Consider the following 25706-nt stretch of genomic DNA (forward strand, 5'->3'; position numbering starts at 1 on the left):
GTATGCTTTGAGCAAGGCTAAGGATTTGGTGTTGCGCCAACAGTCTAGCTTAAAACATCTTGTGATATCAGAGATCAGTTGTTATGATGTGTAAGAGAATTATATCGGACATTTTCAGATGCTGAAGTGGAACCAGATTTACAGTGGATAGCATGCGTAATCTGGTCAAAGCAGTTAAGCAGGTGGCTGATATTCAGGATAAATGGGAAAAAATCTAACCCTTCGTTTAAGGAAAGGGAAATGCTTTCCAGTTCAAACTGCGTTTCCGACATTGAAGGGACAAGAGTGAAAATTTCCAGAGAGGCGTCCATAGATATTTAGAGACTTTTTTTTTTGCACTAAAACAAAAACTTGAGACGTTTCGGAAATCATCTCCTAACATTTATTTAGCAGTAGCCATCTGTAACATTTGCTCATAAGGATCCTATAGATTGTACAGGTTTAGGTGCTTTTTAGCTGTGAGGTGCAAATGCATATATGTCAACTGGATTGGTCATCTTGAGGCACTGTAACATGATGAAGACAACAGAGAGCTCATTCACAATATATTGATTATATTAAGATGGCAAGGAGTTTTTCTTAATTCCAGAAATACTGGCTTGACAACTGTAGACAGACAGGCCTTCTAGCAGAAAGCTTGGAAGGCTGTAGTGGCATCCAAGAACATGTAGCTGGTCTGTGATTTTATTCTATTTTAGCAGCCACCAACCTATTTTATAGCTCACAAAATATTTTTTTGTTTTAGAAAAAAGGTGTACTGACATTTAGGTTGAAGAAGAACCTCTTTCTCTTTGCAGATACATGCTTTGAAAGCCCAACCATTGTCTTAGTTAAGTAACACTGTATTTTAGTTAGGAATCACCTCTCTTATGTTGCCTTGATGTGCTTTGGCTGCAATACAGTACTTAAGCCTCATGTTTATTCAAAGTGCATACATGTATTTCTACATTTGGATTGGAGCACACTTAGATAATGGCAAACCACTACTGAAGATGTGTGGGTCACCCACCCCAGTCTTCTTAGTCACAAAAGGTTTTCAAAATCCAGCAGAATAGGAAATATCCAGTAGACGTGGTTACTTAATGGCAGGGAAAAACGTTTTCAGAAGAAGTTTGTCCACCTCAGGTGACGGAGGGTTTCTACTCCAATCACTGCCTAGTGGTGAAAATAAATGTCACTCGTTTTAAAACAGTCATTTTAATAAAACATCCGGGCCCAACCTTACCACAGTGGTGATCTTTAAACACAGTGGTTATATCAGAATTGGTGGACTTCAAAGATACATACCTCGCGTGTCCATTACAGCCATAGGGAATACCAGATGATTTCTCTGCAAATGGGAAATCATTAAGCCATCCTCAGTTTCAGGCCTTGCGTTTTGACACTTCAGGTCATCCAAGAGTGTTCACCAAAGTTGTAGTAAGTCTGTCAGCTCTTCTCAACCAAGAAGTTAATATGCACTATCCAATAATTGGCTTGACTCAAGATCTGTTGCAAAAGCACCTGTTTAGGGTTCTGTATTTCCTTTAAGACTATGGATTGATCATAAACTTGTAACAGTTCCAGTGGATACAGTTGATCTGGTTCCTAGGTTTCGTCCTAATATTGTCCAGCATCTATTTGGCCGTTCTATGGTGCAAGACACATACAAGATATTTTTTTCAGGCAACATTTCTTCTTTCCATTTATATCCCTGAAAAAGGTTACCCTGTAAATAAATAAATAAATAAATAGCACTGCCTTTATTATTTTACTGCTAACAATAATAATAAATACATGACCTTGTTCCAAGATGCAAACCCTGAGAGGTCCGAAATCCCTAAAGTGTGTTGTGACATATTATATTGTTATCCACCTTGTAACGGGAAAAACTGCAAATGCAAGTTGAGATTATGGTTTACAGCTGACCTGTAATTGGTAACTCTTTAGTCATGGCATCATAAAACAATGGACTATCATTGTTTTATGTAGTGTGTGCAGTAATTATTTCATGATTCATACAGTTATTATGATGGCTTTCTTCCTGAATGATAAGATTAAACAATAACTTGCATTATTTGCTTTTAGGCTTGGTTTTTTGTTTTTTTTTTTCTATTTATTTTTTCCAATTAATTTTTATTGAAAGGTTTTTCAAATAACATATAAGTATAACTTTTAAGATAGGAATACAGAAAAAGAGAAAAAAAAAGGGAGAGGTTCAGCTACTTACAATAGTTAATGTAAATTTTTCATATATACTGTAGTACATCCACATGAGGTCCAAGTTTTACAGGTTGAAAAATTCATATTAACTAACTACAAACTTAGTACATAGTGCACATTCTTAACTTGTGCTAATAGTCTGCACACCATCTTGAACTGCTAAGTAGTTTTCAAAGTAGCATTATTTTTTAGCAGTTGCAGTCTAAAATGTGTAACATATATACAAAAATGTACAGTATAATTCAGAAAATACCATTATTTAGCATATCCATAATAAAAATGTACAGAACCCAATTAAATTAACAATGTAATGTGACAATCTTGGAGTTTTTAAGATTTCCGAGGCTCGCAGGAAATCCAGGGTTGCTACATTTAGGGCTACCACTTATCAAACCATCTGCATTAACTCTGCAAAGGATTATCATCGAGCAGTAAGTAACACTTGGTAAATTACCGAGCACCAGTTTGGGAAAAATCAATGTACTGTAACATAATAGGTTGGAGTGGTTGGGTTCTCGGGGTTCGGAAATGTTTTTAGTGGGATTTTTTTGGGTGATGTGGCAGCATTTTATTCTTGGTCCCAGGTAGCACAACGTCTTGGGCCAGCCATTGTTATTTCCGCTACTGACACGTAGTGGCGCCCAAGCAGACAAATCTCTGTAACATGAAAGTTGTTAAACAACACGAAAGTCATTCAACATAACAAAATCGCAAATTGAGATATTGTCAGGAAACCATCTGTGCTGTGCCTACGGCTTCTGAGGACAGTCAGCTTGGATCAACGCTACAGGATGGCCTCTCCCCCAGCCACTGTTTTCTAAAACTGCCACCCTTCATCCTTTTATAGAGGTGGTTGTATATAGGACCACCATCAAGCCCCTTCCATTTGCTGCCTGCAGCACCTATTACTATTGAAAATTGCTGCCTTGGGGATAGAGGACAAGTCTTTATCTTGAAACCGGCAGACATACTCGGCTGTAATTAACTACTGTCAATAAATTGTGATTCAATTCTTGTTTGCTAAATTGTTACATTTTAGTATTATTATCTTTGAATCTGCATTACAGGCTATAATTTCAACTAGAGGACTGCATTGGGATCAAAAAACCTGCAGGTGCGGGCAGTTTTTCGGGTGTTGCGGCGGGAGAGGGCGGTCAGACAATGTACCTGCTAGTCCCAGTAATCCTGCGCACTTCTGCAAGGCTGCCTTCGCCCAGGAACCCAGCGGAGTCACGTGAATTTACGTCACGTCATATGACTCTGCCCTGTTCCTGCTTCCCCTGGACGGGACAAGAGAAGAGAAGCTGTATGCGAGCAACGCAAAGGCAGCCTTGTGGGAGTGTGCAGGAAATCTGCAGTTCAGGTAAGGGGGTGGGGGAGTTTGTATAAACGAGTATTCGTGATTGAGGGAATGAATGAGTATATATGTGAATGATTAGTATCTGTGAATGAGGGAATGAATGAGTATCTGTGAATGAGTGAATTAATGTTTGTGAATGATGTTTGCGGGAGCCCCGGGATTGGACACATATGTTGCGGGAGCAGGTGGTAATGGTCATAAATTCAGTGGGAGCAGGATTAAGAAAACAGTCCCGCGCAGGGCTGTAATTCCAACTCAAATAAAGCAGATACATTTTAAGTAGCAATACTCGGCAGCATGTAAAAGGGAAATCCAACATTTTTTTTAATTAATAGTATCAGCTAAAAAAACTACTTGCTGTTATTGTTAAGTTGTAGATTTTGCACAACGTAATGTTTTCAGGCAGCCTCATATTATTTATTTATTATTATTTTTTATTGAAATAGCATCAACATTTTACACAGCGCTATTTACAATACATGTATTCAAAGGATATATTAGCTATTTGTATATCAGCCTGATCTACTAGACAGGCGTCCTGACCTCTTATCCTTCTGCCCGTGGTAAACAATAGAATGGCTCTGTTTCAATCATCCAGCCTGACCTCAGAGTAATGAAAGTCTATGGAGGAACAGACTTTATTATTCATTCAAAATATTACAAGACTGGCAACAATGGCAGATAAAGGACGTTTATTGAAACATGATATAATACTAGTTTTTGGGGCAGTGCTAAGCTACATAACTGTATACAGCATTGTATTGCTTTACCCCAGGAAGACAAATTTGTGTCCAGCACTGAACACGTTAATGCCAGCCGGCGCTGCCGTGAAACTGAAAGTGCCGATAGAGGGCGCTGTGCCGCTAATGTACATGGCTTGCGTCTATGTGCGAAGAAGAAGAAGGAGGAAAACAAGGAAATGGTGGAGGGAGAGCCTGCCGCTTATTCCATGTAACGACCGCTGGCAGCGGCAGGAAGCGGGGTCTTGATGGGTTAAACAAACTCCGGCCCCAGGAGCATGGATTACGAGTTTAAGAGCAAGCTGTCAGCCGAGCGGGAGAGAGTGGAGGACCTCTTTGAATATGAAGGTTGCAAAGTGGGTCGAGGAACCTATGGGCATGTTTACAAAGCAAAGAGGAAAGATGGGTAAGAGAGGTGTGTGTGTGTGTGATTGTGTACGTCGGGTCACTTTGCATACCTGTGTGTGCATCACTTGCAACTTGACCTGCAGGCATTGCCACCACCGTGTGTAAACATGTGTGTACTATAGATACACGTAGGGTGACCTGTGCTGTGTACATGCAGCAACATCTCTCTCGCTACACACATACACACACACACACACACGTGTTCACCGCTACACTCTTCATGTCATCTGACATTGTGCAGCATCGCAGTGCTCTTTGTGTACCAGTCAGGAGAGCGCAGTTGCGGTGTGTTACATGCAAAGTGTGTGACTAAGGACCTGTCCTGGTCGGAGGCTACTGATGCTGTCAAGACTGCAGGTTACTGATGGGGATGGTGTGCTAGTTGTGTGTGTTGTTACTGTGTATCTGTAGCTCCCTCCTCCTCTGCACACGCCCGAGATGCTGAAGTTGTGATGGGGGAGGGGGTGAGAGTGCGCTACAAATGTTTATGTTGGGGTAGGACAGCCTTGTGGTCCCTCCTCCTCCATCCTTCACCCTCCTCCTCCTCTCATCCTCCTCCTCCTCCATCTCCATCCCTCATCCTCCTCCTCCATCTCCATCCCTCATCCTCCTCCTCCATCTCCATCCCTCATCATCATCCTCCTCCTCCTCCATCCTCCTCCTCTCCATTTGCTTCTCTAGAAACATATTACTTCTTCTTTTGATGGGTTTCATTCTCTTAAAGCTGCAGCACTAATAACAAGAATTATTATTTGTATTAATTAATTTACTTATTTTGTTTTCACTTAAAGGGACAGTTTAATGTCCTTGACACTTCCATTCAAGAAGAATAAGTGTGGGTACTTTAATACTTAGCTGCCCTCTTCCTCTTTGGTCCCACATTTCTTACCACTGATGTCCACAGGTGTCTGAACAGAATCCAACAAACTGACAATAAATATATAACATGCAAGGAGATGTCTTCCTGCACACAGAATAGCTGGGCGGAGGAAGGGGCAAATGTACATGGGGGGGGATTCTGCTGACCCCCACTATGTATTTGCAAGTGACCATGAAAATGTAATGAAGCTGTCGTATGCTATAAAAAGGAAGTGCACATAATAGCTGGAGTGAGTATCCCTTTAAATCCAACTTTTAAATTAATGATTTCAAGAGAAACAAGGTCAGTAGTGCTGAAAATGTGACTGATTTTTCCTGCAGCAGTGTTTCAGTTGAGGGGATGGTTGGGGAGATCATAGATATCCCACTAACCGACCTGAGATAAAGGGAGCACATGATGTGTTTATACAGACCTCTCTCCCTGCTCACTCCTAAAACATGCTGGCTATTAATGCCAAACGCCAGGATATGACGTCAGTACTGAACCATGCGCAGGGAGACAGTGGCCTGTACAAATACACCTTGCGCTCAAATGTGAGATTGGGAAAAAGTGGAGAGATAAATAGGAGGAGAGATTGTGAGAAAGGGGAGAGATAATGAGAGGGAGAAGTGATGAGGACACAGGGGAGAGATACAGAAAGGAGAAAGAGAAATAGTGAGTAGTGGGGAAGGTAACAAGAAAAGGGAGAGAGAGAGAGGAGATATGAGATAAAGAAAAAGAGGAAAGATAATGGTAATGGTGGATTGAAGAAAAGGGGGGCATTAAAGAAAAAAGAGGAGATATAAAGAGGGAAGATATACAGAAAGTGGAGATAACGTGAAAAAGGTGAGGTAGAGAGATAAAGACAAAGAGGAAAAAATGGAGAGATAAAGAGATGGGAGAGAGAACAACAAGGAGAGAAAAGGAGAAAAGGTAGTAAGCTAAGGAGAACAAAGAAAAATATACAGAAAGATAAGAAAAAGTGGAGGAGAGCTATTGAGAAGGGTGTCGGAGAAGGAGGAGCGATAATGAGAAAGGGGACAGATAAAGGAGGAAAGATAAAGAAAAGGGATGAGCGATAAAGATAAAAGGAAGAGATTAGAGAGAGAAAAATAGGAGATAAACAGAAAGGGGAGAAATAGGGAAAAATAATGAGGTAAAGAGAAAGGGTCGGGAGATAAAAAAGAGAGGAGGTGAGATAATGAGAAGGTAGAATAAAGAAAAAGGGGAGCAATAACGAGAAGGGAGGTGGAGAGATAAAAAGATAGATAGAGCTGAGGTAAAGAGACATGAGAGAGATAATGAGAAAGGAGAGAGACTGTGTTTATGTTTTAAGAGTGCATGTTAGAGCAAGTATGTCTAAGGGCAAGGAAGCGTGGAATGAATAAAGGGTGCATGTGAGCAGAGCTGGCCTTAGGTGTTCTGGCTCCCTGTGCGGACTACTCCTCTGGCGGCCCCCCATCCCAAAAAAAGAAAGGAAAAAAATCTTTTCACAAAACTCCCCTTTCTCACTATCTATCCCCTCTCCCCCTTTATCACTATCTTCCCCCCTCTGCCCCTCCTCACTATCTACCACCTCTGCCTTAGGGGTGTGCGACAGGGCGCCATGGCAACAGGGGTGCCTGCCCGGGACTTAAATTAAAACATTGTTTTTTTGTTGTTTTAACTTTATTTAACATCTTCCATGTTAAATAAAGTAAAAAAAAAACGAAAAAAAAGATGTTTTAATTTAAGTCCCGGGCAAGCACCCCTGTTGCCATGGCACCCTGTCGCCATGGCACCCTGTCGCCATGTCGCACACCCCTAAGGCCGGCCCTGCATGTGAGCCAGACTGAGAGAATTCCTGAGACTCTAAGAGGAGACCACTGTGTGTACAATCTGGGTTCTGGGTAAATTCTGCGAATGCAATCTGGGCAAGTCCTGTGTGCAATCTGGGTACTTATCTCTTTGAAGCAAAGACTGTGATTGAAATAACAGCTGAACTGGCAGTTAGTTTTCATTCTTTAATATGAGTTCCGCTGCCGAGATATATTTATATTACCCCTGCTCTCTCTATGATGTTATATTCCGGCGCTCAGCATGAATTGCCAGGACCCTGACCAATACAGAGGCCTTGTGGAGGAGAGTGAGGGGCGCTGAGCCCGGGACAGTCCCGCAATGGGACTTCGTGTTGCTCCCTCACAGTGTCTCTTCTCTTGCTCCGCCCAGGAACAGAGCGGAGTCATGGGAAGTGATGTCACATCACGTGACTGTTTTGTGTTCCTGGGCGGAAGAAGAGAGAAGAGACGCTGTGAGGGGGCAGCGCGAAGGCAGCCTTGCGGGACTGCGCAAGATTACCGGGACCCGCAGGTATAGTGTCTGACCGCCCGCTCCCGTCCACAGCACCAGCAAGACCGCCCGCAAGTTTCAAAAAATGCAGTCCTCCCAATGCAGTCCTCTACTCCATATTTAATTTTCAGATAGTTCATCACAAGACACATACCGACTATTTATATGACTATTTTTTAAATCACTAGAGAAGCTTCATGAGGTCATAATGCATAATACGGTTTGTGAGTTGACACTGCAACCATCCAGCAAACAACAGCCTTAGCTAATAAACCCCACAGTCATTACAGTGCTACAGTACCACCTCGCCTCTGATGGTCCGATTCATGACGGCCCCATCGTCATAGCTATAGGCATCTCATTTATTTAAATTATTTTTGTTGCCTAAAATCTCGAGATGTATACATTTGCTTTTTAAAACGTATACATCAAAAAATGAATCTCTTTATAAAGCGCAAAACCAGCATTATATATTTTCTGCTCTCATGATGATGCATTTGTTTTTTCATATTCACATTTCTAAAAGCTTAATTCATTGCATTCATTGCTGTCAAGGAATGTGGTTTGACTTAAGTTACTATCCTTGTCTCCATGAGACTAAGTTAACAACTAGTTAACACTAGAGTATAGACTTTATATCCCTTCCGTTACATGTGTCAGTGATGTCATGTTTCATCTGTCAAACACTAATAGCGGGTGTTTTTTTTTTTTATTTGGGACATATTAAACAAATGAGAAAATAAATAATTGTTCTATCTAATACAGACCTCAGTGCCTAAAGGATAGAAACTTTGTTGTCTACACCTGCAAGGAACTGGGCAAACATGACCTAACAAACTGCCTTGTCTCGACCAACATATTATTATGATGTAGTCATGATGTATCAAGGATTCCACAGAGATGTGTAATGGGTACTCTGTGGTTTATTAAAAGCGTATGAGAGAGTAGTATTTGTTGGGGTTTACAATCTGAAGTTCTGCTGAGAACTGATACACAAGGAGAAAATAGCTCTAAGATCCAAGAGGGGAAAAATGTGAAATGATCTTAAATATATTTTTAGAGAGACGAGCAATGGTATACCAAGGAGCACTGAAGTATGTGTTGAGAGCCATGTGGTGTTTTATTGTATGTCAAAGAGGAAAGCAGTGAACTTGTGAGGTGTATGATGCGTTGTAGTGAAAAAGATTGCTTTGCCGTAGCAGGATATTCTTGATTGTTCAGTGCTTTAGAGGATTTATTGAGTGGTCGGAATAACTTTTATGAAGTGCTGTGTTTTCAGGAATTGAAAACATCCTGCTTTTGTGTCTGTTGAGAATCAAGTGTTCCCAGCAAAAAAATGAATTAACTTTACATTAATTAATTATTGGGATATGTGATTACTCATTCAATGGTACTAGAAATTAGGGTTTTTTTATGCTGCATTACATTTCTAGTGTTTGTGAAAACATAATGATGTAACATTGCTTCTGTTAATAAGAACTTCATAACTTGTATATACAGAACAATGCAGCACTATGAGAGAGCAATATACACCATACTACTCATACAAACTTGCTTCCTTCTGAACTAAAGATAATTCAGCACATCGATCATGGACTCATCAGCAGCTTATCTAAATACGTGAAAGAAAGTAAAACTAAGTTCTGACTGCTGCCTTCAGGTAGTGGTACATCCATGGAGCAAGCAGCTGAATATGGCTAACCATGGTAACAAGCGCTTTGGGGGGATTCAAATGCCAACTAGCTGATCTGTTGCGCAGAAAGTGCTCCTATTAAAATCATTCAGTTGATGGACTTTAAGCAACCCAATGTGGGCCACAGAGAAGACAGTATTCTGCAGCTCTGAAGCCAGAGTTTATGCAAAAGCTACATACTTTTTCCTTTGTTTACTTTGCCATGGCTATATACGTTCAGTGGAGTGTTCTCTTAAGTGTTAAAATATTTATCGGAATACCCATTTTCAAGTTTTATGGACTAGTATGTTTATTTGAACAAAGAATCATATGTTTGAGGTCAGTTCATATTTTTGTTTCTCACTGTTTTGTGTACCAGAACAACATGTACTTGCATGTTACCGGCAGAGTTTTCTTTAAAACTATATAGGCAGTCTTCTCATTCTAAAATAAAAAAATGTTTACTGTAACTTTAATTTTATTTGAAGCGAAAGGCTGGTGAAGCTGACTAATGTGTGCCAAACATGAGTCACTATGAATGTATTTGTATTTTTTTTAATTTCCAGTTATAGCCGTGACCCACTTTCCTGGTTTGCCAGGGACTTGAACAGGCACTCTCATGCTTGGATTTTGGCGAACATTAACTTAGGGCTGTGTCGGCTCTTCCTCCACGCCTCACCCACATCCATTATCTCTGGGTGTTCCGTCTTCTGTTTATAAGACCTGATGCTGGTTCATGTAGACCCACCCACTTCCTCCAGCAATTTACTGAGTCACTTACAATGCAAGTCCCCTTTCTATTAACTATTTCACACCCACGTTAATCCCGCATTTACACAGTTCCCATTGTCTAATTTGCCTACTTTGACATAATCACGGTGATTACATTTCAACTGTAAACTAAAAAACCTATTCTAAATTAGAAGAATGAGCAATATTTGCTAAAGCAGCCGCTACAGCACTGATGTAGTCAGCAGGATGGAGGGGATAGCAAAGCACATTTTAGCATAGCTTTCCCCTTTAAACTATTATTTAATGGAACATCTTCATGTTATGATTCTACTATGGAAACGTAACCATATTTCTCAAATCATAACACCCAGGATAGGACATCTGGTATCTGTTGAAGATCTTCTGCTTGGGTGCTCTTCCTGTCCCACTGATTTTATGATGTGGTCTGGCTAGGACTCCAGAAAACATTTAGGATGAACTTTCTTCTTCATGCAAGATGCCTTGTTAACCCTTGACATCTGGTGCAAATGAACATAAATTGTTTTAGTAAAGCCAGGCCACTGAGCCAAATGCCCATTTTTGGTTATTTGACATCAGAGATGTGGAGTTGATTGAATGGAAATACATTTACAAAAATAAAAGCTATATGAAAATCAACATACGACCGAAACAGTTTTAGAAATTTGTAACTGTAATTCAGTGTTAGCTTTGCAGGTCCCTTTCCTATTGTTTAAAATGCATTCATATCTACTACCCAGTGCTATCGGCATAATCACACTTTCCTGTTCAAAGGCACAATGTGCTTTGTCAGTTTTTTAAAGCCTAACTGCAGATCATTTCATGGTTGCCTGTCGCATGGAGGTTGATTCAAATTACACTGCTATTTTTAGTCGGTAGTACATGCGCTGTTGTGGAACATTTGCAAAGGTTAGTGCTTTGCTCTTTTTTTTTTTTTAGGACCTGTCTTAAATATAATGTATGGAATATCACTTAGTGTATGAGTGATATAGCAAGAAAAACTGGCATTGGTGTCTAAGCTTATTTGCTAGTTAGTTGGTTATTTTTCTCTACCATCCATTTTTCAAGCAGGTGAAATTTCATGAACTGACTTATTGCAAAGGTGGCGTCCTATCACAATACTGTGCCAGAATTCACAGAGCTCTTCAGAACAATCCATTTTTTCACAAATGTTTGTAAATGAAGACTGTATGGCTAGGTGCTTGATTTCATTGGGTCAGATTGAAACACCTGAATGTATGTGTGTGTATGTATGTATATATATATATATATATATATATATATATATATCTATATCTATATCTAGATTTGGGGATTAAATAAAAAGTACACATTTTTTATTTCAAAAATGGCTCTAATAAACATTCTAATGCGACCACAAAATAAGTAGTGATTTAGAATGAATGATATATTTCACAGGACATGCTGTATTATTCTAGTAAATATTTGGATTCGGTGGTTGCTTAAAATGCAAGCACAATGAAGAAGGCGAAAACACACATTGATCCTTGGTTCTGGCGCGTTGAAGGTGTTAAACATACAATGTATTTCCATGTTACGTTTGTGCTGGAAGTTTCATTGTTAGTGGACCTAGTCCATCGTTTTCTCTTGCTAGTGTTTCTTCTTTTACACCGTGCGGATATTATTAGCGCTTATGATGTAAGCAAACTTAGTTTACTGAAATGCGCACAAGGATGTCAGAGAACTGGTTTCCTTCTATATGGGTACAATGCAGCAGGCCCCACACTGACGGACATGCTACTATATTTGTCTCCCTAATTAGGTAGATTGTCTTCTTGGTAAAGGCTTGCTTCTGCAGCTTCCTGAATAATTCATTTCAATCTAGTTCACATGTCCTTGTACAGGCTGTAAATAGTACATTCATCCATATAAGATGTATTAATATTGCATGACCTACTGAAGTTTTAGTGTTGCCCATTCAGCTATCTCTCCATTTTGAACCGTGATGATAATGTTCTGTCCATACTGCAGGAGAAATAGCTTCGGGCAGAAAATGTGAGCTTATGTAGTATATTAAAATAGGATGAAATCATTTTTTCTGATTAAAAAAAATGAAATAAGGAGATGACTGGAAGATTTATAGGACTGGTTCCCATTCAGTAACAAAACATCTGTTTTCTTCCTGAAATGAACTTCCAGGCTATCAAATTATTATTATTCAAACATGTAAAAAAATATTTCTGGCACAGGTTTTTCTTCCCGGCAGTTGCAGCATATCACCTGACAGGCAGTTGTGTGCAGTTTATTCCTTTTTTACTAACTAATATGTTTGTTTTGGCTGAGAGATGCACCTGCGTATGATAGATTGTTTTATTGTGAACACAGCTGGTGTCTGGTGGAAAAAAATAATATTTGCTGTATATATGTGTGTTGTTTCTCAAAAATCAAGCTTTTTGCAAGTTCTGTTTCAGTGTATCATTTGCCAAATACTTTATTCTTATATTCTCACTACAACTTATTACATTTTGTGTCGTCCTGTAGTGCTGTAATATATTTATTATAATTACGTTTATAAGTATTTCTATTTGAAATCTAAATATAGGTCACCTTCTGAAAAAACCATTCCAGGGAATTCTTTGACCCTCTTTGACCTTTAGTGTCTGGGTTTATGGTAAAGAGGCAGAATCTCAGTGTCACCAAGTGTGGAGTTGGCTCCTTGCCATAGAATGGAATGAAACTTCCTCTTCCCCCAACAGTCTCTCTGCTCATCCAACTCCAGGGGTTTTTAATGCCCAGCATCTGTGCCTAGTCCCATAGTAATCCCGGACAGGATCCTGCAGACCTCTAACCTCTTGGAAAAGCCGGCATGGATTTTCCACTAAATGAGGGAACGGAGCATTGGCCCACCCTGCTCTCCAATTGCTCCACCCCAGGGACCTATATGTATGATCTGCATTGCACCTGTACCCAAATGCTATGCTAATCATCTCCCTGGGGTTTACAGCCTCACTATATATATATATATATATATATATATATATATATATATATATATATATATATATATATATATATATATATATATATACATACAGTATATGACTCCCAATCTGTGTTCAATAATACTCTTTCTTGAATTCAGGTGACTCAATTAAGTGTATCTTTAAAAGTTTTTAAAATAGCAATTCAGTTGATGTATTTGATGAGTCACTACATAGAATCTTCATGATGGGCCATTAAAGAATTAATATTTAAAGAGACTCAGAGACAATACATATAGAAATATGTCCATAAAAATAAAGTATTAAAGCAGCATTATATCACACATTGGCTTGAAACGCCTACTTTGTGTTATTAGTGGATTTGCACCATTGGCATAAACATAATACTTACATAGTACAAATAAAAGCTCTATTTTCTTACTTCTGTTATATGCCAACGTTGATGAAACATTATTTGTGAATTTCTGTTGTTTCACTACAGCATCCATCATGCTCTGTCTGTTATGATTGAGTTGTAGTTGAGGAGCAGAAACGGGGTCTCTTCAGCTAGGCATGAGCTACCAAACTGGAGAAACTTGAATGTTGCCTTGAATGTTTCCCTTTCCTAGACCATAAAAGATAGATCAACATCATATGAGCTTGTAGTCCTATGATTCTAAATTAATTTTGTATTCCATCATTAAATAGATACTCCCCCTCTTCCTCAAGCCACTTACTAGAGTGCAGCATTGCAAACAAGTTTAAGTTACGTGACCACATAGCCAGCCATAAACCTCTGAGGCCACTGGCCTTGTGGAGAAGGCTTGGAGATCTGCCTAGGAGCAGACATCCTGTAGGCCATGCATTTATCTTTTTGCCTTTAGTATTTTTTCTTTTGTTGTTGATTACCTATTAGGTTTGACAGACATAAAATGCAGGTGAAGCTGCATCACAGTCTACACCAAACCACGGGATCTCTGAGTTATTAATATGTGTTCATGTTGATTCATGTAACAAAGTATTTGGGTAAGCACTACTGTAAATATCATTGACTCATATCCTGTTCTGTATTTATAGATGTCAGTTAAAATACAGCCATCTGTACATTTTTAACTTTCTAGCAGTAAAATGTATTTTAATGTTTGGTGAACCAGATAGTCTAGCGTTACTTCTCATGTATGGTCACCGTCTTGACAGAAATGATTTCCATAACGTATTCTAGCTGTACCTGGTAATAAATACATGTAGTTATTATTCAATACTTGATATACCATATGTTTATCTCGCTCCATATGTTACAATGTGATTTAAGTGGGACATTCTAATTTTATACAGTACTTTTGTTGCAGAGATTTGTTACTTCAAATACATTCATTAAAGAGCAGCACCATCCAAGCATGTTATTTCAGTGTTCCATTAAGTACAGAGTAATGTCTATACATTGTGCCAGCCACGTTCCCAAGAAATCTGTAAATCAATGTGCATACAGGTCATGGAGTGTTTGTGTGTACCCAGAATCCATTGCACAATAGAATGCAGAATTGTACGTTTGCAAACACTTTGGCTGGCAAAATGAGCAACTAAAATGTCACTTAAAATGTATGTAATGCTTGGGTAATGGGCACAAGAATTTGGTTTCAAGCCATATTTAGACTGCCCCTATAGACATACATAGACTCATTTTCTTTAGCTCAGTAATGCTATGTGAAATTGTCCATACTGCATACTGCTTGAAGTTATTCTCATATGAGTTTTAATAGATACATGTTTTTATACCCTAATTCATATTTTCTATTTTTTTTCAACTTTAAATGTTTATCAGCCAACAAAACCAAAATCTCCTACAAAAAAGATTGAAGCCAATATATTTCTCAGGGCAAATGGAGGCATGGTGAGGGAAACTACAGGATGAAATATCATACACCATAGTGGAACCTAACTTGTCACGAAATATTAATAAGTAATTTTTTTGTCTTTGCAGCAAGGATGAAAAAGAGTATGCACTAAAGCAAATTGAAGGTACAGGAATATCCATGTCGGCCTGCAGAGAGATTGCAGTAAGTGGGAATGAATAGAAAGCGGATCATTTTCATTGTGTATGTTAGTGCATGTTAAATGGTTAACATTTTTTGGTGTTTGAGGATTGTTCTGTATATTAAAACCTTATAGATAATTATCTACCACTCCCCCCTTAATCACTGAAAATATGAACAAGGACTTAGAACAGCACCCCAGCTGCCCCACAAGCCTACCAAGGTGAAAGGGTCTGTTTCGTCTTCTTCTTCCCCTTTTCTTCATGGAGAGCTTTGGGGTATAAGGTCCTATTCTGGTGCACCATCATTAGGTGGTGGTGGGGAGCTAGTACAAAGGTCTATGCAGGCCTCCCCAGTATAACGTGGCTGGTTTCAGTGGATATATTTGATCACCCCAGCTGGCCAAGCTATGGAGCACTAGTGAGGCCAACCACCATTAGGGCAATTGACTCCTAGTGAAGTGGCCCAGTGGCTGTTCCGCTCTGAATGTGCTGCCCCAGGCTCGGGCAGTGGGTCCTGTAAATTGTTTCATATATGACATTGACTGCATCTTGTCATGGTGCTATGTAATTATGACCTATGGGATGATACCTGATGATACCTGACAAGATACTATTAGTGTAAACCCACAATTAAAGAATAGCTTGCATTAGTGGCTTATCAGAAAGGCTCCAAAAACTGTTTAAGGGGTGATGGTCATCCTAAATAGAACATGTACTGTTGATTTGACTTGTATGATCATTGTCTTCTGATAAAGAAAGATAATCAGCAGTACTGTTATGGAAAACCAAATAACAAAAGAACAAGGCATCTGTCAGAGATGGATAGCTGAAGCCAAAAAATGACAGCAGCCTGGCAACTATCAGGAAAACAGCATGAACAGATACACATGGCCGTGTGCTGCTGCTATGCAGCTGTTACATTTCCTAGAACAAATTAGATTGCTGCATACCACTGATTCCTGCACACCGTTACTTTATTGTGTGGAAACACTTAGCTACAGCAAGTGTGTTATACCACACACCTGTTAGTGTCACTAAAAGTCCTGGATAAATGCAGTACAGTTGTGTGAAAAAGAAAGTACACCCTCTATGATTTTACATTTCAGGGCACAATAACAATCATCTGTTCCGTTAGCAGGTCTAAAACTACATCTGTGGGGGGAGAAAAGATTAACCATTTGGTTAAACCTTTAATATGCTATAATAAGTCATGAAAAAAAACAAAAATTAGGAAGGTGCACTGTATCCAAGCTTCTTCCAGGCTTGTACTCTGGAAGAAGTGTGTCAGATTATAATACTCTCACATCTATCACCTGTATAAAACATATTACTCTATATATTTGTTGCGCATTTCCTTTACATGCTAAATGGTCTGAAAGTCTATCCACTGAAGCCCACTAAGGATAAAATATTAAGTATACATATGTGTGTTAGTCAGTTTTAAGTGCATTTTTAAATTTGGACACATCACACCTTCCTAATTTTAATTTTTGCTTTGTTTTTTGGTGTTTGTGGTAAATCTTTGTGTTGTTGCAGCTGTCCTACATCTCACATTTTCTGCAGTATGTGAGTGCTATAGTACCCCTAAGGACACTTTTATAATAAATAATACCTGCATAAATAAGGATTTTTAGGGGCACAGTCATGTTGGAATAGAAAAGGTCCTCCCACAAAGCTGGACACATAGAATTGTCTTGGTATGCTGAAGCAAGAGGCCTCGCCAAACCCTTGGAAAACAGCCCCATACCATTACCCCTTCTCCACCAAACTTTACAGTTGGTACAATGCAGTCAGGCAGGTAACATTTTCTTGGCATCAGCCAAACCTAGACTGCCAAACAGAGAAACATGATTCCTCACTCCACAGAACATGTTTCCACTGCTTAAGAGTCTAGTGCTTTAGGCCACTCAATATGATGCTTGGCGTTGTACTTTGTGATGTGAGGCTTGCATGCAGCTGTTCAATCATGCAAAAACAAACCCATTTCATGAAGCTCCAGCCGCAGTTTTTCTGCTGAAATCAATGCCAGTGGATGTTTGGAACTCTTCAGCTATAAAAACAGCAGAGCATTGGTGACTTTTACTCATCATGCGCCTCAGAACTTGACCCTCTGTGACTTTATATGTGGTCTTCCATTTCGTGGCTGAGTTGCTGCTGTTCCTAAGTCTCTGGGAAATTATAACATTATCGAAATTAAATTATGGTTTCTATAGCAACAAATAAGTACCGTATTTGCTCGATTATAAGACGACCCTGATTATAAGACGACCCCCCAAAATCTGAATATTAATTTAGGAAAAAAATAAAAAGCCTGATTATAAGACGACCCTATGGGAAAAAAAGTTTTACTAGTAAATATTAATTCATGTAAACTATTTTTTCATATTTAATAAAAGCTATTGAGAAAAATATTTTTTGTTTCATGTCCTTTAATTTGCCAATCTGCCCCCCAGTTATGCACATCTGCCCCCAGAAATGCCTTATACCCCCTATATGCCACTCTGCCTCCCTGATATGCTTTTTACCCTCCTATATGCCACTCTGCCCATGATATGCCTTTTAACCCCCTATATGCCACTCTGGGGGGTTAAAAGGCATATCATGGGACAGATTGGCATATAGGGGGTATAAGGCATTTCTAGAGGCAGAGTGGCATATAGGGGGACACTTACACACCCAGACACTAATTTACCCACTTACATACCAAGACACTTACATACCCACTGTGACACACATACCCAGACACTGATATACCCACTCAGACACACTTCCAAACCAAGACACGCACTCAAGTAACTAAAGCACTTCACTCACCGCGATGGCTCAGCAGGCGCTTAGTATACTGCGGCTCCCACGGCATTACGGCATGACGCGCTGTGACCCCGCTAGGCCCCGCCTCCTCCAGAGAATTAAATCGGTAAATCTACCGGATCCGCCTTTGACTTTGGGACGGCACAGTGCCGCCCAGGTCCCACGTGGTCTTGCTTCTGGAGTGCCGTGCCAAGATCAATGATTTCCCTCAACCGGCTCTGCTCCCCGGCAGTGGGCCGGTTATCGCGGCGCGGAGGAGGCGTCCCCCATGCTGAGAGCACATTATGCAGATAAAGGTACGCTGCTGCCCGCGCTTTCACGCCGCTCGCTGCTAGACGCCCGGTAGCAGCTGAGGTTACCAGACCGAAGGATCCAGATTCCCTGCAGCGCTGCAGGGAATCTGGATTTTAGTCTCATAGTCAGACCTCTGTTTGAGGTCTGATTAGAAGACGACCCCGATTACAAGACAAGGGGTATTTTTCAGAGCATTTGCTCTGAAAAAACCTCGTCTTATAATCGAGCAAATACGGTAATACTGAGATGATGTGATTGACTCACATAGTGAATGTTTTATCAGTGTCTTGTCAGTAATAATGATCTGCAACAAAGATCTACCACTGATATATACAGGGCATATTTGCGAATGATATTTTTTGCGTGTTGATGTTACAAGCATTGTCTTTTGAAGATCCTCGGTCCCTCCTGAATCGCCTATATTGCCACTTGGAGCAACATAACTCCCACAATGTGTTGCCCCAGTGGATGCCCTTTTAATCCCTTTCTGTAGCCAGTTCCGTTTCTGTCTACAGCCCTTTTCCAAAGCTTCCATCCTCTCCTCTCTACTACATGGTCATTGATGTGTTTTATAACCATGGTCACTTATATTTCTAAAAATAAAATGAAAACCTCTTAAAACCCATTAATGATTCTGCATTTAGCTTATGATGCGTAGTAAGTTCATGACTTATTGATTCGTTCAAGGCCATAATACTAGAGGTTGAGTACATAAGACAAAGGTGAGCACACGTGAAGATAAGTCATATTTGTAAATAGTAGAATTTTTTTTTTCAGATGACCAAAATAAATGAAATTATAGCTATGGTTAGCCATTAGGTTGAAGATTTATAATATTTACAAGATACTGCTTGCTTGGTCTGCTAATTTGAATAAACCATCCACTAAATGCCCAGGTGTGTTATGCCAAGGGGTCTGTTTTATTGCACATTTTACACACACACATTATATATACCGTATTGGCTCGAATATAGGCCGCACTTTTTTCCCCCACTTTAAGTCTTTAAAGTGGGGGTGCGGCCTATATTCGGTGTCTAGCGCCCGACGCCCGGGACATGCAATCCCGGGCGCCGGGCAGGCAGCGGGGTTAGGATACAGATCCCCCGCAGCGGTGCAGGGGACCTGCATCCTTCTCCCCGATATGCTCAGACAGCCTCCCCTGCCAGCACTTCCCACGGGGGGGGGGTGTTGCCGGCACGGGAGGTTGTCTAAGCGCATCGTGCGGACAGTGGCAGCATATCTCGGGGGGGGGGGCAGAGTGGCAGCATGTTTTTTTTGGTGCTTTTTTAAAGAAAAAAACTTTTTCTTTAAAAAAGCACCAAACTTTTAGGGTGCGGCCTATATACGGGGGCGGCCTATATCCGAGCCAATACGGTATATGTAAAATGGCATGGCTTTGGCTTTAATTGGTCACATTTTTGTTTATCTGTGAAATAATTTATTTATTCAATACTTTTGTATAGCAAATATGTGTCTCAAAATCATGATCAAGATGGAGAGGGGGAGGGAGGGATCGGGAAAAAAGTGGGGGGATTGACGGGTCGCATGAGGGGAAGAAAAAAAGGGGGGAGGGAGAGAAGAAGAAAGAGAGAGGGGGGAACGCTGGGCAAGCAGGGGAAAGCCTCGAAATCACCGCCCACTCTGCTCCGACAAGGGTTCAGATCGGGAGACTCCAGCCAGTGGAACCTGGTTCTGTGATGTCGGTCTACCGCGTCAGTGGCCAAGTGTACTAGTTCCCCCAGAATCCGCTTTCGTTCCACCTTCCAGACCCACTCCCCCAATGAAGGACCCGGATCACCCCAATGCAATGCAAGTGACCAGGTAACGCACAACAGAAGACTTATACCATGAATTCGGAAAAGGCATATGTTGGAGAAGAAAAAATTCCAGTGTAAATGGGATTGGCTTGTCCGTGAGGGCCCCTACCCGCTCATGGATGGCTTTCCAATACAGGGCAATTCGCGGGCAATGCCACCACAGGTGTAGTAAGGAGCCAGGAGAGACTCCACACCTCCAACATGCGTCTGCAATAGCAGGGTTATAACCCGTCGCCATTGCCAGGGGCTGATACCAAAGAGCCAGCAGCTTATACGACATTTCCTGATCCCTATTGCTCAGAGAGCAACGATGGGTAAGAACACATACCTTCTCCGTGAGGACGTCCTGCAACGACAACTCCCATTGACTCATAAAAGTCGGGGGGGACTGGGCTCAAGATGGACAACAGCAGGTTGTAGATCTGGGAAATACCATGGGCCAGGGGTGAGGTGGAGGCGCATAGTGTCTCGAACGCGGTGTGGTCTCTTAGGACATGGTGCCGTCGCCCCAAAGATCGCAAGAAATTGCCCAGCTGAGCGTATCGGAATCGATTGATCAGCTTGAGGGTACCACAAGCCACCAGGCTCTCCAATGGCCTAAGGCTATCTGTAGTTAAGAAGGCGTGAATCCCCAGCCCCCCCCCCCCTCCCCAGCAGAAGCAACAAGGAAAAGGTCAGCACCCAAACCTGGGAGGAAATCAGGATTATCCTTCACTGGGGTGAGTGGAGAAGGTATAGTAGACAATGTAGTACCCCGTAGCAGCGAATGCCAGGTCTGTAGCGTAGCCTTAATGAAAGGATGAGCCGACGCCCGATTCCTGGCCATACCCATAGCGAGCCAGGGCAACGACCCAGCAGGTATGCCCAGAAGGCCACTCTCCACCTCTATCCATTGCTTCTGCCGCGAGCTATGCACCCATGCCAGAACACGCAACAGATGGCAAGCCCTGTAATACGTGCGGGGGCGAAATATTTGTATTTTTAAGTGTTCTATTGTCATTGAAATAACAGAATGTTCTCTCTTGTGGATGTAGCTGCTGCATTTGCCACATACTGTAGGGATATTGCAGTCATTGTGCATTAGCCACAAAGAATCAAGGGAAAATTAATAGCCTAAGGGGAGATGGGTAAAAAGGCAAAGTGATGAAAATCTAAAAATAGACAAGAGAACTGCTAATCTGTTCAGCAGACTGAGAAAGCAAGAAATGCAGTGCTTTCAGCAAGGGCTGCCAACAGCACATACATGCAAAAATATGCTACCAAAAAAATGACAGAACAACATTTTCTTTAAAGGATACTTGTTCTGAGATGCTTAAAAGGTTGTCTATTAAGTCTTCGAATCGGAGCTGATCCTGATGCGTTATAAATCATTATAATATGAAACCTTTAGAAGACCTCTGAGAATATTGGCTGTGGGATTAACTCTTTTATCACTTGAGGAGATTAGCACTTAAATTATTAAAACACAAAATTATGTATAGATACTGTATGTGTATGGATATATATAGCCACTTTCTGTTGCTATACAGACGAGGGCTGTCTTGCTATAATATAATTTTATTATATTGGCTTGGTTGGCTAGCAACACTGGGCATCAGCCGATTAACATCTACAATGCGTCCGATAAATTACTTTCCACATAAACACATGTGTGGCTTGAATCAACAATTATAATACAAAATATGTGTGAAAGAGGAGCAAAGTTTACTTTTTTTATTGCAGTTTTAATTAGTAAGTCTATAACGAGCGTTCTGTTAGGACAGCTTTTCCGTAGCTTTTGTGTTACAGAGCTGTAATACTGAGGTTACGTGATCCCGGTGGGCGCCTCGGTTAAGGTGTATCAGTGACACCTACCTTCACGCATCCATGGTTTAAGAACAGTTATTTTTGTTAAAATGATTCCCTTAAATGAAAATTAAACATTCTGCTCTGAAGTAAATGTCCCATTACACAGAATATTGACAGAAGACATTGACACTATTTTTTTCTTTTAATTGGTGGTAACGATTTTCAGGCATGTTCCTTGCTTTTGTATTGAATCATCGGTGCACAAGACATGTAGACTCATGTTTGTGTGTGAGTTCTGTAATTTTATGTATATTTCTACATGTTGACTCTGTAATATCTTATTATTTGTGTATCTAATGATTGTTGCAGAACATAATTATGGAGGATATCTGTTGACACTGATGTTTGTTATTTGATAAAGTGATTTATTAAAATGCCACTAGCCACTGAGTCTCCGGAATTGACCTATATATAGAATAAAAGGAATTTACGGTCATATTTTGCATCTTTCCCATGTTTTCTTGGGCTAGTCACTGCTGTATAAACCATTCATTATCATGGCAGTATAATTGTACCATTGGCAGGAGTAACTGCAGAATAAAGGGAGTGGGATTTGGAAGTCATATCTTTAATTATAGCTGTATAAGTGCATTTTTGTACTTTCCAAAATAATTTATGACAGCATTATTTACATATATTCATTGAATCTTTATTTGTAGGTCACTGTTTATTTATTTTAGGGATTTTTGTTTGTTTCTACTCCCAACATATTTTGCAGTTCAGTAGATAACATTTTAGGTGTCCAAATTTATGAGGTATTGGTAAACCTTGAACAAATAAGTGACCGATTTAAAGAGTGGGAGGGGTAGTTAATGCAGTGAGTGTAACCTCTACTTTGTGCAGTGAGCTCTAGTGACCCAACAGAGTACTCAATTCAGCTTTGTGACCAATGAGGTATCAGATACATCATGAAAACATGTACCTGGAAGACCAAAGAAGTACAATCATATCTGGGAACCTATATGAACACAGAAACCTTTTTAGTGAAACAAATGGCAAAATTCCTGGACAAAAGATTTTAATGTTTTATGTATGATTATCCATTGCCGACCATAAACTAAAAGCAACTAATTTTTGAGGAAGTCAGATAAAGGATTCATTGCCTTTATGGCCAATCCCGCCCGCTCCCGCCACAATCAAGCCCACCTCCTTACTTGAACTGCAGTTTTCCTACGCAAACCCTAAAGGCTGCCCTCGAGTTGCTCCCTCACAGCGTCTCTTCTCTTGCTGCACCCAGGAACAAGGCGGAGTCACGGGAAGTGACGTCACATCACATGACTCCGTTTTGTTCCTGGGCGGAGCAAGAGAGGAGACACTGTAAGGGAGCAACGAGAAGCCAGCCTTGCGGGACTGCGCAGGATTACCGGGACCTGCGGGTACAGTGCCTGAGCACCCGCTCCCGCCCCCAACCCCAGTAAGACCGCCCGCAATTTCCCGCGGGACCCGCCTCCCAATGCAGTCCTCTAATACTCTCCATGCATGTCTCTTAATGAGTGTTAGTGTTGGGATCACTTCTGAATACACTTTTACGCAGCCATAATGCTTGGTCTTCTTGTTTAACTTGCCTCTAAGCTAAGGTTTTCTAGCCTACCTCCAAAATACCCTGCTCACTTGGTATGAGGTCAGTAAGATCTAGCCACTGAAGAGACTCCAAGATAATATTTTGTTATGGTTAGTCTTCAGATTTCACTTATTAAGGAATATGCTTTTTTTAATTTATTTTTTTTGAACTTACTCGTCTACCGCACGTCTCATAGATGTGGGTAAACATGTTTTTGAAACGTACATTCTGTGATTACAGGACCTGGGCAGCAAGCAGATGCCATTACAAATACACTGACATAGAATGCTTTGTACATTCACTTTACCTATTGAATACTTCTGCATGACTGGACATTATGTTTTTTTAAATGCCCAGCTGTTCAGTTATATAATCATAGCACACGTGTTGCCAAATATTCTACAAAGCTGCTTAGAAAAATCTATTGGAGAAAAAAAGAGATCCTCTATGCATATTTGTTTCCCGATCAGATAAGTATTGTGTTTATGTGCCTTATGTAATTAGTGATTTGAGATTACCCCTCTTTCCCCTGTGAAAAGCTCAGAAACATCTCTGGACTTCGCACTTAGCGTTTATGTAAAATTAAATAGAACTTATCTCAAAATGTGTAAAATTTTCTGACTTGCAAGAGGGTTCAGGAGGGATAAAAGAGATGACAGTGGAGTATTAAATAAAACTAATTTGCGTCACTCACAAGAGCATAGTCTGCTAGGATATGCATTTTTTTTCATTCCCAAAAGTAGAACACAGTTCTAAAAACAAGTAGTAGATAAGATGTCTTAGAGAACATACACTATATGGACAAAAGTATTGGGACACCTGGCCATTACACCAACAGGGACTTTTATGCATTTTAAATATATAGACATTAATATGGAGTTGCCCCCCCCTTTGCTGCTATAACAGCTTTCACTCTTCTGGTAGGGCTTTCCACAAGATTTCAGCGTGTTTCTGTGGGGATTGTTGCCCATTTGTCTAGTAGCAAAATAAATGGTTCTAAGTACTGGCTGCCAGCATGCTTATAGTATGCCAAAAGCAGAGCATATAAGCTCCAGTGGTAGCACACAATGCCCAAACAATGTAAGTAGAGAAGAGAGCCAGCCATGCAGCTGCCAAGGTCTCTGTCCCTTATGAAGATGTTTCAGGCATCAACTACTTCCTAATGTGGTACAGTTGTGGTTGCCAGAATGATTTTAAAGTAATAGTGTAAAACAATATTGCCACGGTTGTATAGCAGAACAAAGTTTTGAAATAAAAGGGCAATAAGCTTGTCCTGCAAGAAAGGATGAGCTGATTAAATCCGCGATGAGATTGCATTACTTTAAAGGAACACTCCAGCCATCCTATGCTCTTTAGTCCATATGATAGCCGAGTGGCCCCTTGTGTGTAGGAAATCTGTGAGTTATTATGACGCCGGTTAAGCTTCAGTGATGGCTCAACGTATGCTGTGGTTGTTCAGACCCCTGTGTAGAAAGCGCTCCCATTGAGTTCAATGGGAATTCTTTCCTGACTCTCGATGGCTGCCTCAAGCAGCCAGACAGCGGCAAAGATCATCTGACCATAAAAGAGTAGGGCAGCTGCAGCTTCTTTCTTAGGTGAGTGCTATTGTATGTTGTTTGATTTTGAAGAATGCATATACAGTTTACATTAAAATGCATCCTTTTTTGTGGGGCTGAAATACAACTGTACATTTTACAGTGTCAACACATTGCTGCTTGCAGAAGCCCTTCGTAATGCAAAGATAATTGAAGAGTGGACATTTTGAATCTGTAAACTCCAAGTTTAATAACCGTTCACTGTAGGGCCCTGCAGCTTAAGCATTTGAATTCATAGATGTGGTAAATGGCACAAACTTGTCTAAAATTAAGAGCATTTCTTATTCATAATGACAAATATAATTTAACTGAAAATATACTAGGGTTGATTAAATGGAGAGTGCTTTCCTATGCATAAGAGGGCTTTGTTTAATTATGCATTTATTCGTAGTATAGAGTAAATCCCTACACTTATCTTGGTGATCAGTAGCAGTGTATAGCAGTATTTTTATATATATATATATATATATATATATATATATAT

At 40.4% G+C, this 25706-nt stretch overlaps 1 protein-coding gene across 1 annotated transcript in view; it reads left to right on the plus strand.

Annotated features, from left to right (window-relative positions):
* Window positions 1–4350: 4350 nt before the first annotated feature.
* CDK19 (cyclin dependent kinase 19) overlaps window positions 4351–25706 on the plus strand; it is a 61685-nt gene continuing 40329 nt past the window's right edge. The window contains exons 1-2 of the mRNA XM_053460052.1: window positions 4351–4708; window positions 15243–15318. Coding sequence (XP_053316027.1) covers window positions 4581–4708; window positions 15243–15318 — 204 coding nt within the window. The 5' untranslated portion in view covers window positions 4351–4580. The remainder of the gene's footprint in view (window positions 4709–15242; window positions 15319–25706) is intronic.

This window comes from Spea bombifrons, chromosome 3 (assembly GCF_027358695.1).
Source record: "Spea bombifrons isolate aSpeBom1 chromosome 3, aSpeBom1.2.pri, whole genome shotgun sequence".
Taxonomy (NCBI): domain Eukaryota; kingdom Metazoa; phylum Chordata; class Amphibia; order Anura; family Pelobatidae; genus Spea; species Spea bombifrons.